A 15826-nucleotide genomic window follows, 5' to 3' on the forward strand; every position below is an offset into this window, starting at 1 on the left:
CCTTAATGGATCTTAATGAAAATTCCATGGCTATGCCTGTGGTCACTTGCATTGAGTGCTGCAGAGCTGGGGTAGACTTGTTACTGGGGAGAACTGGATTTTTGCTATTTGTGATACAATTTACGGGACCTTGGAAGATCTGACCCAGAGGTGGCCAACTCCAGTCCTCAAGGGAAACCAAACAGGTCAGGTTTTCAGGATATCTCTGCTTCAGGACAGGTGGTTCAATCATTGACTGAGCCACCTGTGACGAAGCAGGGATATCCTTAAAACCTGACCTGTTGGTGGCCCTTGAGGACTGGAGTTGGCCACCCCTGCTCTACCCCAACCTGCACCTCTGAAAGCTGTAACTGGTAACACAAACACTGTCAGGACTATTTGTTGTGTAAGAGTAGTATGTGAAACAGGTTTGCTCAGTGCAAGGATTGGGATGTGAAATGGGATTGAACACGTACCTTAAAAGCATAAATAAGGCTGAAGAATATTTTCAGTGAAACCAGAAATACTTTGACAGGGGGTATATGCATAGAAAAGCTTCCTGGGAAAAGTTAGTAAAGAAGAATGGCAATAAAATAATTAAAAAATTCTTGGAAAAACATATGGAAATCATAGAAAGAACCAGAAGACCAAATTAGGTCTTCAGTTTTACAGGACATAAGGGCAATGAAGAGACTAGGTTTGTAACTGCTACACAGTTGTGCTCTTTATACATGCTTGGTTGTTATTTGGATACGCTGTTTATTTTCTAGTACTGGTGTATACACTTGTCATTTATTTGTTTTTAGTAATAATAAAAATAGCCTATATTTATACTGTATGACACCTTTTTAATTCTGTAATCATTTGTTATCGCCCTTCAGTGTGGCCACTGAAGTGCCTGTGGGATTCAGGACTTGTGTCCCAAGCCTGGAGGTGGAGGGAGCCTGGTTGACTGCATGTGAACTTTTGGGATTGCTCCCAGCTACCCAGTCCCCAAATCCCACCCAAACCTGTTCCACAAACGGCCATAGGGAGCAGCTGTGGTCAGGTGTTCATGGTCCCATTAATCCCATTGTTGGGTCTGCAGCCATTTTGGTAATCCTGGAGCTATATACAGTATCTGAAACTTTTATTGTGCTCTGCAGCCACCAAAGTGAAACCATATTAATCAAAAACAAATTCTAGGTTTATTACTAGTTAATCACATATGGGTAAGCTGAAACGCGCGTTTACTCCAATCTGCAATTTAAACATACAAAAAAAATCAGTTACCGGAGATGGATAGACACAAATTTTCATTTACTATAATGGTTCAAGTAACTCCTCAAACTTATTTTGCTCCCCACTCCCCACATTGCATCCTTATACAAGCAGAGTCAAATCACGGACATCTTGAAACGTTGACATGTTTAAGTAGACTAAACCGTGTCGGTTTATTGACAAATGGGCAATATTTACTCTTAATGCATCACCCCCACTAGACATCCGTTAAATAGGGAACAATTCCTTTCACATTACTTTCATAGTACTGCAAGCAAGCCTGGGTTAAGGAAACCTAGATCCAGCAAGTCCACCCTAAATGGAATTACAGCTGTGTTTGAGGGGGTTTACTCGCAATGTACAGGCTTGGCTGTTTAAGCTGTGTAATAAAGCAAGCTGATGCTTTAGGGAACGGTTTATTTAAAAGGAATCTGGAAGCTGAAAAGTGATCTGTTCACTGTGCTTTTTTTCGCACTCATTCCCATAGCATCTGCAATTGAAACACTGAAGCATGTTATATAGTCTGAAGCAGGCTTCAAGAACTTGTGTAAGGCTGTGTCCATAGTGGAACGCGCTAGCTTCTGTGCTCCTCCGTGACATGGCGTCGCGCTTGAAATACAAACTTGTTTGTATTGCGAAGTGCTGCTCTCCCTGTAGCGCATGTGCGCACACTATGTGCGTATGCATTGGCGTCATAGTGTTTGTTTCGGCGCAAGCTATGTAGCGCACGCCGTATCCTGTACTATGGACGCGGCCTTAGATGTAAATGTAGGCTTTACCATAAGTAGGTGATATGTGCAAGATAGGGTGGCTATCATCAGATTGTATGTATCTATCTAGATCAATGATTCCCAACCAGGGTTCCACGGAGCAGTCTCAGGGGATCCGCCTACGGATCATGGGCTGTGCGGCCCGCGACAGCTTTCCTGGCTCTCCCCCTCATCTTTCCCCCTCACCCCTCAATCCTGCTCTCAGGATGTAGGGTACTAGCGCGCTCTAGTAGTGCGGCACTTCCGGTGCCTGCTGCTAGCTAGAGCGAGCATGTGCGTGCAGTCCTGCCTGCTCTGCTGTTCTGCTGCCTGCTACCCACCGCCTCCTCCTCTGCCGGCAACCGCAGGATACCAGCCTCTCCTACCGCCTCAGGTAGGCATATGGGTGGGGGGGAATGGAGATAATGTGAGATCGAGGGTGGCGAAGGGTGATGTGAAATGCAGGGTGGGTGGGTGATGTGAGATACAGGGGGGGAGAGTGATGGGAGATGCAGGGGGGAGAGTGATGGGAGATGCAGGGGGGGAGAGTGATGTGAGATGCAGAGAGGGGGTTGATGTGAGATGCAGGGGGGTGGGTATATGATGATGAGGGGTTCTGAGGGAGATATGATGAGGATTTTTACCCGTGCAGCCCAAATCTGTTTTCCTTGGAGCAGTTCGGCCCGTCTCATGTTACAAGTTGTGCAGGCCTGCGCTAGAATTTGAGAAAGCTTGCAAGTAATTGGGTAAAAAAAATGATAATTAAGGTTTTAACGTGTAGGAAGGTGATTTATTCAAAAGTATGAGTTAATTATTATTTATTAACCCTACTGCTTTACATGTTGTGATGAACACACCAAGTTGTAGCATCTTTTAGTCCCAGATTAAGGCAGGAAGCGTAGTATTTCTCTATATGGAGTTTATTTACAGGGATAAATAATACACTAACAGGCCCACCGTCCCTTTAAGTCAAAACAAAATCATAAAATAAACTACTACTCCTCCTAGGAGACTAATTACACATAAAGCTTCAACCCTTACTAACCGGGTGGGCAGCTAAGCTGAATACCACCCCAAACAGGTACTATTATGGCTGAACATATAAAGTCTCTGTACACAGCAGTAAAGGGTTTTGCTTGTCGGTTAGTCTAGGATTTGTAGCAGACTTCCCCACTTCAGCACGATCTTGCATCCTTCCTTGCTAAGGGAGTACGACCCCACGAGAGCTCAGAGAATCTCTCCTCTGTAAGTCCAATGTTAAGGATAGGACATCCCTGCTTCAGCACGGTCTCTTGTCCTTCCTCCTTCCTGGGATTAACAACCCAGGCAGTCCCAGCAGGCTCTGCGTCCAGCGGGCCTAGGGGGCAGTGCCAGCTTCCACAGCTGGGGAGAACTCTTCTCTGTCCCCCTCCTCTAAGGAACAGCAGTCAGTCTCTCAGCATGGCAGCATTCAGGCTGTCTTTTCTTTCGTGTTAAGTCTGCTCAATAAGGCAGCCGTTGTTGCTGGGTTCTCTAGGGAGATTAACTCTCTGCGTTGGTAAAGTCCCATAGCTGCCCTATTCCAGCACCTAGAGGACAGTGATGGTATCACAATGCCTATTTTGTGATTAACCCCCGTCAAACCTTATATGTGTCATCCAGATAAGGGTTCCCTGAAATTTAACGAAATACTTCAGGGGTTCCTCTAAACAAAAAAAGGTTGGGAATCGCTGTTCTAAATCTTGTGTGTGATTCATGTTGTCTGGCTGTAGTTCAATACAGGGAATCCTTACCACGATGTCACATTGTTACCCAACAAATAGACACTGGACTGCTCTGCATTGGTAGCAACAGTAGACTTGGCATGCTCGTTAGTGAAGCTGGGATTAAATTGTGTTTTAATGGCTCCTCTGTGTTCCTCGTGATGAGCTGTCCTTGGGAAAAACAACAAACATTTGAAGCAATAAAGCATCCATTTGGCTCCAAGCTAATGAGGAAAGAATTGTTCTTTGCATTAAGTATTTATTGGGATGAACACTGATCTGTATTTATTGAGCTGTGCCAAAAGCAGAGAGAAGACCTAAAAGAGCAGTCTTATTATATCTAGTTGGCAGTATAAGACATATCATGGCTCACAGTGTTTGGAATCCTTTTTTATGTGGCTTTTATCTTGCATCTAGGGCTCGTGTATCATAACAATGTGCTCAGAAGTGGTTGAAACATCAGATTGAATGAAAGCTTTCTTCTAGAAAATGTAAAAACACACACAGGGATAATTTAGAAATCATTTAAACCAAGGGTGGCCAATTCCAGTCTTCAAGGGCCAAACGCAGGTCAGAATTTAAGGATATCCCTGCTTCAGCACAGTTGGTACTGTCTTTGACTGAGCCACTGATTGAGCCACCTGTGCTGAAGTAGTGATATTCCTAATACCTGACCTGTTGGTGGCCCCTGGGGACTGGAGTGGTCAAACCCTGATTTAAACAAATATATTTGCTGTATAATAATCTATGTACTGTATGTGTTTTCATACAAGCAGCAAACTAAAAATCTAAGTGTCACTGCACACAATATGTTTAATTCACACCAGCCCTGAAAACTAGGGAGCTCAGCTAAATAATGTGTATCCAATATGTTTATTGTTTATTGTGCTGTCTCTCCTAGTAATTACATTATGTATACATTCATTAATGACTTGCATGTTATTTGGTCATTGGTTGAATTTTTCTTTCTTCGTTGATTTGTTAATTTACCCAGTACAGACTTTAATTTAGTTGCTCATTCATTTACTTTTTGTTAGATGATCTTGATTGGTTGATTTTCATTTATTGATTTACACACTAATTGCTTTCTTCATTACTTTAATGCAAGCTTACACAGGGTTTATCACTAGAAGTCACCCATATGCTTTGACTACAAGGAAGAAATTATTTTTTCCTAATGATAAATGATCATTATCCTGGGATCTCGGCTAAAAGTATTCACAGTTTGGCACCAGGTTCAGGCCATATTGTTTGCCAAATAACAACACACTTCCAAAATTAAGTATTTCCATATTTAACCATAGTGTTTTGGTGAAATTATTGAACAGGACTTCTTAGCAAAGTAATACTTACTGAGCCAAATACAGTAGCAATTTCGATTTCTAGAGTGCTACAGAAAAGATGCACAATTAACACCATTTGTTTATTTGTTTTAATACTTTTTTAAAGATCAGTTGTAATTTGGGAGTTTGCTTAAGTAACTGAGAATTTAGAGTAGAAGATTCAGGTTTAGCCCTGATGACGGCTCACACCTGGTGCCCGAAACGTTGGTATTTTTACATTTGAATATACATTTTGCTTTGTTTCTCACTAGTTTGAAGCTTTGCTACCTGATGTTTCCAGTTCATGCGGGGTTGTTTGGAGCAGATTCGCCTGGTCGTTCTAACACCCACATTTCTTTGCATTTCTATTAACTTTTACATGGATATATGTTTCCCGTTATTGCTGTAATGAGTGCTTTGCCTTCTACATTTCAAAACACACCTAGGTATCTCTAACTTATTATAACGAAGATTTTGTTCGCTTCTCTTTGTTCTAAAATGACCTCTCCCGTTTTCCGTGGCCAACCAACACGGTTAACTTGAAACTGAATGACCTCCATTTATGTTATTTTTAACAGGCGAGAACCGTACCGTTTCCGTGTTATGGTGTAGTTACATTCACCTTAGATGTCTGAAAAAAAAAAAAAGGTCTTCATACAACTCGAACCAAAACATTTCTAATATGAGATCAGGGTAATTCTTGGAGAGCGAAACGTTATTCATTTATTTGGTACAACCTCCAGAAATGTATGCACTTACAGTACCTGTGCAGGCTTTCATAAAATCCCCATAAATCTGGCCTGGGACAATATTAGTTTGCCGTCTCAATAAGTATTGATCTACTGTAAGTGGTAGCCATACACCATAATTAACTGTTCCTCTTACCTGCAGAGGAGGTTTATAACCTGCTTTACCTTTCCTATTATTATAACTTCCCCCCTTACTTTTCCTATTATTATAACTTCCCCCCTTACCTTTCCCATTATTATAACTTCCCCCCTTACCTTTCCCATTATTATAACTTCCCCCCTTACCTTTCCCATTATTATAACTTCCCCCCTTACTTTTCCTATTATTATAACTTCCCCCTTACCTTACCTATTATTATAACTTCCCCCTTACCTTTCCTATTATTATAACTTCCCCCCTTACCTTTCCTATTATTATAACTTCCCCACTTACCTTTCCCATTATTATAACTTCCCCCTTACCTTTCCTATTATTATAAATTCCCCCCCTTACCTTTCCTATTATTATAACTTCCCCCCCTTACCTTTCCTATTATTATAACTTCCCCCTTACCTTTCCCATTATTATAACTTCCCCCTTACCTTTCCCATTATTATAACTTCCCCTCTTACTTTTCCTATTATAATAACTTCCCCCCTTACCTTTCCCATTATTATAACTTCCCCTCTTACTTTTCCTATTATTATAACTTCCCCCCTTACCTTTCCTATTATTATAACTTCCCCCTTACCTTTCCTATTATTATTATAACTTCCCCCCTTACCTTTCCTATTATTATAACTTCCCCCCTTACCTTTCCTATTATTATAACTTCCCCCCTTACCTTTCCTATTATTATAACTTCCCCCCTTACCTTTCCTATTATTATAACTTCCCTCTTATCTTTCCCATTATTATAACTTCCCCCCTTACCTTTCCTATTATTATAACTTCCCCCCTTACCTTTCCCATTATTATAACTTCCCCTCTTACTTTTCCTATTATTATAACTTCCCCCCTTACCTTTCCTATTATTATAACTTCCCCCTTACCTTTCCTATTATAATAACTTCCCCCCTTACCTTTCCCATTATTATAACTTACCCTCTTACCTTTCCCATTATTATAACTTCCCCCCTTACCTTTCCCATTATTATAACTTCCCCCCTTACCTTTCCTATTATTATAACGTACCCCCTTACCTTTCCTATTATTATAACTTCCCCCCTTACCTTTCCTATTATTATAACTTACCCCCTTACCTTTCCCATTATTATAACTTCCCCCCTTACCTTTCCCATTATTATAACTTCCCCCCTTACCTTTCCCATTATTATAACTTCCCCCCTTACCTTTCCCATTATTATAACTTCCCCCCTTACCTTTCCCATTATTATAACTTCCCCCCTTACCTTTCCCATTAGTATAACTTCCCCCTTACTTTTCCTATTATTATAACTTCCCCCTTACCTTTCCTATTATTATAACTTCCCCCCTTACCTTTCCTATTATTATAACTTCCCCCTTACCTTTCCCATTATTATAACTTCCCCCCTTACCTTTCCCATTATTATAACTTCCCCCTTACTTTTCCTATTATTATAACTTCCCCCTTACCTTTCCTATTATTATAACTTCCCCCCTTACCTTTCCTATTATTATAACTTCCCCCCTTACATTTCCCATTATTATAACTCCCCCCCTTACCTTTCCCATTATTATAACTTCCCCCCTTACCTTTCCTATTATTATAACTTTCCCCCTTACCTTTCCCATTATTATAACTTCCCCCTTACCTTTCCTATTATTATAACTTCCCCCCTTACCTTTCCCATTATTATAACTTCCCCCCTTACCTTTCCCATTATTATAACTTCCCCCCTTACCTTTCCCATTATTATAACTTCCCCCCTTACCTTTCCTATTATTATAACTTCCCCCCTTACCTTTCCTATTATTATAACTTCCCCCCTTACCTTTCCTATTATTATAACTTCCCCCCTTACCTTTCCTATTATTATAACTTCCCCCCTTACCTTTCCCATTATTATAACTTCCCCCCTTACCTTTCCCATTACTATAACTTCCCCCCTTACCTTTCCTATTATTATAACTTCCCCCCTTACCTTTCCCATTATTATAACTTCCCCCCTTACCTTTCCTATTATTATAACTTCCCCCCTTACCTTTCCCATTATTATAACTTCCCCCCTTACCTTTCCTATTATTATAACTTCCCCCCTTACCTTTCCTATTATTATAACCCACCCTTACCTTACCTATTATTATAACTTCCCCCCTTACCTTTCCTATTATTATAACTTTCCCCTTATCTTTCCTATTATTATAACTTCCCCCCTTACCTTTCCCATTATTATAACTTCCCCCCTTACCTTTCCCATTATTATAACTTCCCCACTTACCTTTCCCATTATTATAACCCCCCTCCTTCTTTTACCTTATTATATTAAAAAGTTAATATATGTGGCTTCTTGCTGTAGTGATAACACTGAAGTTGACTAAAGCCATTGCATATATCATGGTCTGGTTCAGGTATATTTCATAGCTCTCCGCTTCTCCTTTTTCCCTTTACTTGTAGATATTGTAAACTCTTATGACATTAAATAGTAAGAGGAGATGGCACAGTTGTAAATGCCTCCCCGGCTGGAACGAAAGAAATTAATCATTTTGGTTCAGAAATCCTAAATCTGTAAACCGTAGAACCTCATGTTTTTGTTAGGAGAACAGGGATTTAAATTGCAAAATAAACACCCCTGAAGCTTTGTGTTTGTGCTTATTCATGTTACTCTTAATGCTCCTGTTGAGATGCTCCTCGGATAGATTGAAGCAAAGCTCTGCTCAATTACAGTCACAGTCTAGTGATGCATATCATGCACAGAATCACTGTCGGAGGGAGACACTAAGCAAACCATTTTTCTGCAAGCCAAATTAGTGGCTTCTAATTGGGAATTCTTTTTTTGTCTTCTAAACAGAAGGTGGAAAACATGTTCTTTCTGCTCAGCTTACTTTGGTTCTGTCACAGTTCTCCCACACATTTTCTGTTAGTGCAGTGAAGTGTTATGGCCAAAGTCCTAAAGAAAGAAACACAAAGCTGTAAGCTCTCCATTCCAACATCGATTTGCATTTGCCCATTAACACCTGCTTATAACGGGGGACGTCAGGTAATGTGATGAGCTGTGAAGTGTCAAAATTACAGCAGCATTTCATGTTCCCAACCGTTTCCCCCCAAATTAGCCTGCTGTACTGTATAATGGCACTGTGTATCTGCAAATACTTGCAGGGATCAGAGCTACTCAAAGTAACACCAATGTAGAGGACGTTGCCAGATCTGTCATGTCCATTGTCCAAACCGAATGTCCTCTAACCCACAGTAATAACCAACTAGAGCGCCCTTCTACACAGGATTTTGTTACTTGGAAAGAGGTATGTCCAAATGTGAAAGAAGCTTTATATCAGGGGTGGCCAACCCCAGTCCTCAAGAGCCACCAACAGGCCATATATTACAGATATCTCTGCTTCAGCATTCTGACTTAGCCACTTATTGAGCCACCTCGGCTGAAGCAGAGATATCCCTAATACCTGGCCTGGTGGTGGCTCTTGGGGTTGGCCACCCCTGCTTTAGATGGTGTCTTTTTGTCATGCAGGAGGGCATACGAGGACATTGTGAAACTGGCCGCTGCAGCAGGAAGGATTGACATTCTTCTCTGATTGTTAGAAAAGCAAAGTTAATATGGAACATACTGTATGTAGCCAGAAATATAACTGGGTTAATTAAAGCGGTTTCCGGTGTATAGTACTTGCTTATTCTTCCATGCATTGCATTATGAATACCACTGCAGAAACTGCACAGTCAGCTGCATATTTGGTGTTGCTGTGTTACCGACTTATATTGCAAACCCTCCTGTACTAAACGTCTTGGTAGGCCTGTCAAATCGCACACATTTTCAGCAAGTCTCACGTATTTGAAGTTCGTTTCACAGATTTATAGTATTTGTTATCTTAGACTTCAGTGGAGTGTAACTTTTTGAACACTCTTTAAATGCCATTTCTTGGTCTGACCCTCCCCAAAACTCACAGATGTTGAGTCTTCAGGGACCATCATGTTTGTATCCTGCAGATTTTTCCTATTTATAAATCCGCATTATTCTGTTGGTTAAAGTGTAGTAAAAAATATAAAGTAGTAATCTATACCCGATTTCAGAAGAGGCCAATGCTGCTTGTTCTGTCTCCTGTCTGTCCCAGCACTTCCTGGTTCCATGCCTGTTGCCCTGACAACCCTCCCCCCTTTTCCCCTCTCTGACTTAATAATAATAATAGCATTTTCTTGTATAGCGATGCTAGTTTTATGTAGCGCTTTACAGAGACATTTTGCAGACACAGTCCCTGCCCTGAAGAGCTTACAATCAATGTTTTTGGTGCCTGAGGCACAGGGAGATAAAGTGACTTGCCCAAGGTCATAAGTAGCCGACACCGGGAATTTAACCAGGTTCCCCTGCTCCAAACCCGGTGCCAGAGTCTGTGTCTTTACTCACTTGGGCTGCTTCTCCTCCCCTTGTCTCTTGGTTCAGTTCTACCCTCTTTTTCCTCTCCAACGGTGTCATATCCTGTCCTTTCAGCGTTTGCCTCTCTGCAGCACTGTTCTTCTACTTATTCCCTGTGAGAAGCCTTTGTTTTTTTCACCTGTCCCTATCACATGTTCCCATCCCCCTAGTGTGTGTATTTCCTGAGTACTTTTTCCCTTTTTATTTCTCCCAATCAACATTTCAGAATATAAGAGACCATACAATTTCATGTATGGAATAGGGATTGAGTTGAGTCGTCTGCCTCTACTCACTAGCCACAGTGTGTATGAGTCAGAACAATGTTAAATAATGACAGAGATCCTATTTAAAAAGGGTCCCCACACTCCAGAGCTTGAGTATGGGCCTCACACATGCGTGACATTTGCGTGAAGTTCACACCTGGAGCTGGGGATCTGGTGCTGACAGTGGAGGGGTCTGTGACGCAGTGGGCAGGGTCAAGGTTTGTATGTTGAGGTCTCTGAGCCCAGCGAGATTAACCTCATTCTACTGGAGACTGTAAGAGACCACTTTAATGTTCGAGACTTGACAGGGCTGTTAGTATATAATGTGAGAGTAAGAATATAAATCCCTTTCACTTCTCTGTAATATCACACTTTGGTCACTGCTGTTATCCAGCTTGGGTCAGACGTTGGTGTTTTATAGGGTTTTTGCATCCAAATCGATCAACTACTGTATTTCATAAAGGAGAGCACATAGATAAAATGAAGTCTTGGCATAAAGTCTAAAGTCATCTTTTGCTACAATGCAAATGTATGTATATGCAAATTGATACATACCAATAAATGCAGTAGGAAGTCAAATGTGCAGCAATGAGAATGAAAAGGAGAACTTGATCTTTTTCATGGTAGTACTTTGTTTCCCCCCCCCCCCTTTTTTTTTTAAATCTATGTTGCTTGTGCGCACAAAGGAAATATTGTGAAAGTATTGTGAGATTTCAGAACCGAGGGTGTATCCACTCTTTCTAACACACTGGAATTTATTTACTCATTTACACCTAAGGTTTCCATTGCTTAGCGCGTGTTCTGAAACGACTTTCCTTCTGTGGGCAGCCAGCACAGTAATCTTGGAACTAAATCCCTGCTGTGATGTTAGTTGGAAGAGCAAAGATTACGAGAAAAATAACGTAAATCACATTTCCATAAAATGAGGAAACAAAATGAAACACATTAGACCGTTATTGTTATTCTCATTTCTTTAATGGCATTGCATTCTTGTTTACGGTCTGTTTTGGTGTCATCGCTGTTGCCGTTCGTGCAATGTGAAATCTCGCAAGTATTCCAAACATCGCACTTCTCCACTTACATATAAGGCTTTGCTTTTTGTTTTGCCGCGATACCGCTCGTTCTCTGCATCCAGAAAGGTAATAGTATAACTTCTCCATCACAGGTCTCTACAGTTGTATTAGAAAATGTGTATGTACCCCCCCCACCCTCCTTCCTCTAACAAAATCTGTCAACGGCTCTGTTGAGATGGAGATGAATCTCGGGGTGGTTTACAGGGAGATGAAAGTGTACTTCTTTTTCCCCCTCCTCTCTCACACTGTATTTTTTTTCCCCATCAAGACAATATGCACAGCTTAAACGATTACGCAGCTTTGTACAGCATCTCATCAGTGTAAATATAACTGTCTCCAGCCAAACAGCGTTCTCTCTCTCTGTACCACTCTCAGTTGCTCAGTCCATGAATACCTATAGGTTTTTTTCTTTTTCTTCTTTCCCTAGATAATAACCCCATTTAGGAGACTTGTATTGTGTGCTGAGAACCGAAAAGAAATGGAGGATTGGATCAGCTCCTTGAAGTCTGTGCAATCCAGGGAGCATTATGAGGTAGGCAAACATGTCTTTTTGGTATTTATTGTTGTTATGGAAAAAATGTTGCAGTTTGTTGCGCAGTCCAGTTTTCAAAACCAAGGCTTATGGAATATCCCTTTAATAGGATGAGTTGCCTCTTGGTGATCGGTAATTGGTAATACGGTTATTGAAGTGGGTAACCTTGCTTGCTTTTCCAGTATAAGCTCACCTTTTTACAAATCCCTTTATCTCCCTGTGCCTTAGGAACCAAAACATTACAATAACGGAGCTTTATTGTCCCGGCAACATTTTTTAGACAGAACGGTCAGCACAATATATGCAAGATTTTTTTGGGGGGGTGGGGAGGGGGTGAATTTAATGCATTTGCCGCATGATTTTGGTAGCATTTGCATGTATATTTGAAAAGGTCATACAGCACTTTGGGAGATTGGTTGCCAGCAGATAATTTATTTTAAGCTGTCAACCTTATATTTTAAAAATAAAATAACAAATTGTTGTACAATGTGTAATATAGGCAACAACAAAAAAGAAAGTATGTGCAGAGTGAATTGAACTGTTTTTTTAAATTAGGTTTAGTTAGTGAGAAGTGTTGCCAGGGTCCTGCCTGTTTGCTTTGCCGTATGTTCAGTTTTTGGCTAGCTGTTTTCAACAGGAGGCACACAGACTGTTTGGGTGTGCACCTTACTACAAACACCAATCATTTCTAACCCCCCACTCCACAATTAAAAACCTTTGGCACAATATGAGGAGATGACCAATTATTGATATGCATGTGTGGTGTTGGACAGAAAGAACGAGTTGAGCCGCGTCTCACTGAAGTCCAAGTATTTGCAGAAAAAGGGGCTGAAGTCCAATTGCTGGAACAATTAGCCAAATCGTGAACCCAACCATGCCTATATAATGTTTGCATTTCTTTTAGAGGTCGTTGCCTTCAGATCCACCAGTTAAATACAGGGTTTTCTTGGCAGTAAATGCATGTCTTTTGTACAGTACAGCTCAAGCAGTACGAAGTGATAAAAACTAAATATAAACCCCTACTGTATTTTCATTACTAGCAACAATACCTTTCTTTCATTTTTATGCTGCACCACTCGGGAGTTTTCTGCTTGTATATTTTGGGGGTTTTAGGTAGTCTATAAAATGTTATTGGTTTCTAAAAACGTTTTTACTGCCATGGTGAAAGGTGTATAAAAAATCATTTCCAAGGAGAAATTACGAAGTCATTTTTTTTCTGTGGGTTTTTTCTGTCCAAAACATAGTTGTTTTGTTTTTTTTTGTGGTTTTGTACTTTTTCTACGCTCATTTCAGCTTCTGACTCCTTAATTATGCGATTAGTATTGAAATTCCTGCACTGTACTGTTTCTTCCCGCAACAAAATACAGGGTATATCTGTAGCACAGGGGCGGCCAACTCCAAACCTCTAAGGGCTACAAACTGGCCAGGTATTAGGGATATCCCTGCTTCAGCACAGGTGAGCCACTGATTGAGCCTGCTGTGCTGAAGCAGGGATATCCTTAAAACCTGACCTTTTGGTAGCCCTTGAGGACTGGCCTTGAACTCATAGAGCGCATGACATATATTTGGTATTTTCCCCCCAGTTTTGCATGCTTTTGCTAAAGTAGGTGCATGAAAGTATGTGAGCTGCATCTGTTTCTGTACTGCCAAATCGTGTCTCAATTTTCCTTTGTTAGACCGCACAGTTTAATGTGGAACATTTCTCAGGGATGCATAACTGGTACGCCTGCTCTCACGCCCGACCTACCTTCTGCAACGTGTGCAGAGAGAGCCTGTCCGGAGTCACCTCTCACGGCCTGTCCTGTGAAGGTAGGTTACAAAATATTCCCATTTACTGCCAAGCCCGGCTTACTCCTTAGATCACACATACATTATGTACATCATTGACTATCAACCACCACAGGGGAAGTGGACCTGATGGTAATTATACTTAAAGCGGCAATCCCACCTTTTTTTATTTGTTTAAACTGGATTGCTTTTTTCGTTAGAGAATTTGAACCTGTGGGTCCCCCGGAGCTGCACTCTACTATTTTAGCCCTGTGGACCCCCCAGTTCCAAAGATAGTTAGTTACCTGCGTAGTTGCCAGTGTTTTCCTCTCCTTAAGTGAGATCTGAAAGGCTGTCATTCTCGGGTTTCCCACAAACCTGTAGGAAGCCGCAACATCATCGGGGGGTGTTAACTAAATGGGTAACAATCTTGGGAACCGAGGTGTCCATGGAGCTATAAATATCATGGTTGCTGCTTTTGGTGGGATTGCTGCTTTAAAAGTAGTGAGAGAATGTAGGATGCTAGAAGTGTAAAAGGATGGAGCTGGTAATGCCACTTTATAGATCAATGGTGTTACATAACCTAATGTTCTGTGTTCAGTTTTGGGGGCCAGATCTCCCAAGGTACATGGATAAAAAGAAGTGGTGCTAAGATGAGCAATTAAATCAGGCATGGAAAATTCCCGGACACCCGCTTAAAATGTTACCTCTGGCGCCTTGAAGCTTGACCCTACCTGTCTTTCTAACTATCGACCTGTCTCCCTCCTGCCTTTTGCCTCTAAACTCCTTGAACGTCTTGTATTCTCTCGATTGCTACACATTCTCAACACCTATTCTCTGCTAGATCCTCTACAATCTGGCTTCCGCACTGCTCACTCTACTGAAACAGCCCTCACTAAAATAACTGACGACCTCCATGCTGCCAAAGACAGAGGTCATTACACTCTGCTCATATTACTCGACCTCTCTGCAGCATTTGACACCGTGGACCACCCTCTTCTCCTTCACATTCTCCATACTCTTGGTATTCAGAACAAAGCTCTATCCTGGATCTCATCCTACCTCTCCCATCGTACTTTCAGTGTCTCTTTTGCCAACACCTCCTCCTTCTCTATTGATCTCTCTGTGGGGGTACCCCAGGGCTCTGTCCTGGGACCCCTTCTCTTTTCTCTTTACACACTCTCTCTAGGTGACCTAATCACATCTTTTGGGTTTAAATATCACCTCTATGCTGACGACACACAAATTTACCTTTCAACCCCTGACCTTACACCTGCTATATAGACCAAAGTTTCAGAATGCCTCTCTGGAATATCATCCTGGATGGCCATCCGCTGACTTAAACTTAACATGGCAAAAACAGAGCTCCTCATACTTCCTCCCAAACCTGGCCCTACTACCTCCTTCCACATTACTGTTGGAACTACGATCATCCAACCCAGTAGCCCAAGCACGCTGCCTAGGGGTCACACTGGGCTCCTCTCTCACATTCTCCTCTCACATTCAAAACGTTTCTAAAAACTTGTCGCTTTTTCCTCCGCAATATCACAAAGATACGCCCTTTCCTCTGTTGCTCGACTGCTAAAACTCTGACTCAGGCCCTCATTCTCTCCCGTCTTGATTACTGTAACCTCCTGCTGTCCGGCCTTCCTGCCTCTCATCTGTCTCCCCTACAATCTATCCTAAACGCTGCTGCCAGAATCACTCTACTCTTTCCTAAATCTGTCTCCGCGTCTCCCCTCCTGAAATCCCTCTCCTGGCTTCCGATCAAATCCCGCATCTCACACTCAATTCTCCTCCTCACTTTTAAAGCTTTACACTCTTCTGCCCCTCCTTACATCTCAGCCC

The 15826-nt window shown here is 41.6% G+C and overlaps 1 protein-coding gene across 1 annotated transcript in view; it reads left to right on the forward strand.

Moving 5' to 3' along the window:
• Positions 1-15826, forward strand: part of DGKH (diacylglycerol kinase eta) — a 295282-nt gene that overhangs the window by 183250 nt on the left and 96206 nt on the right. Inside the window, exons 4-5 of the mRNA XM_075591074.1 lie at positions 12107-12211; positions 13888-14020. Coding sequence (XP_075447189.1) covers positions 12107-12211; positions 13888-14020 — 238 coding nt within the window. The remainder of the gene's footprint in view (positions 1-12106; positions 12212-13887; positions 14021-15826) is intronic.

Source organism: Ascaphus truei, chromosome 3, assembly GCF_040206685.1.
Source record: "Ascaphus truei isolate aAscTru1 chromosome 3, aAscTru1.hap1, whole genome shotgun sequence".
Taxonomy (NCBI): Eukaryota; Metazoa; Chordata; class Amphibia; order Anura; family Ascaphidae; genus Ascaphus; species Ascaphus truei.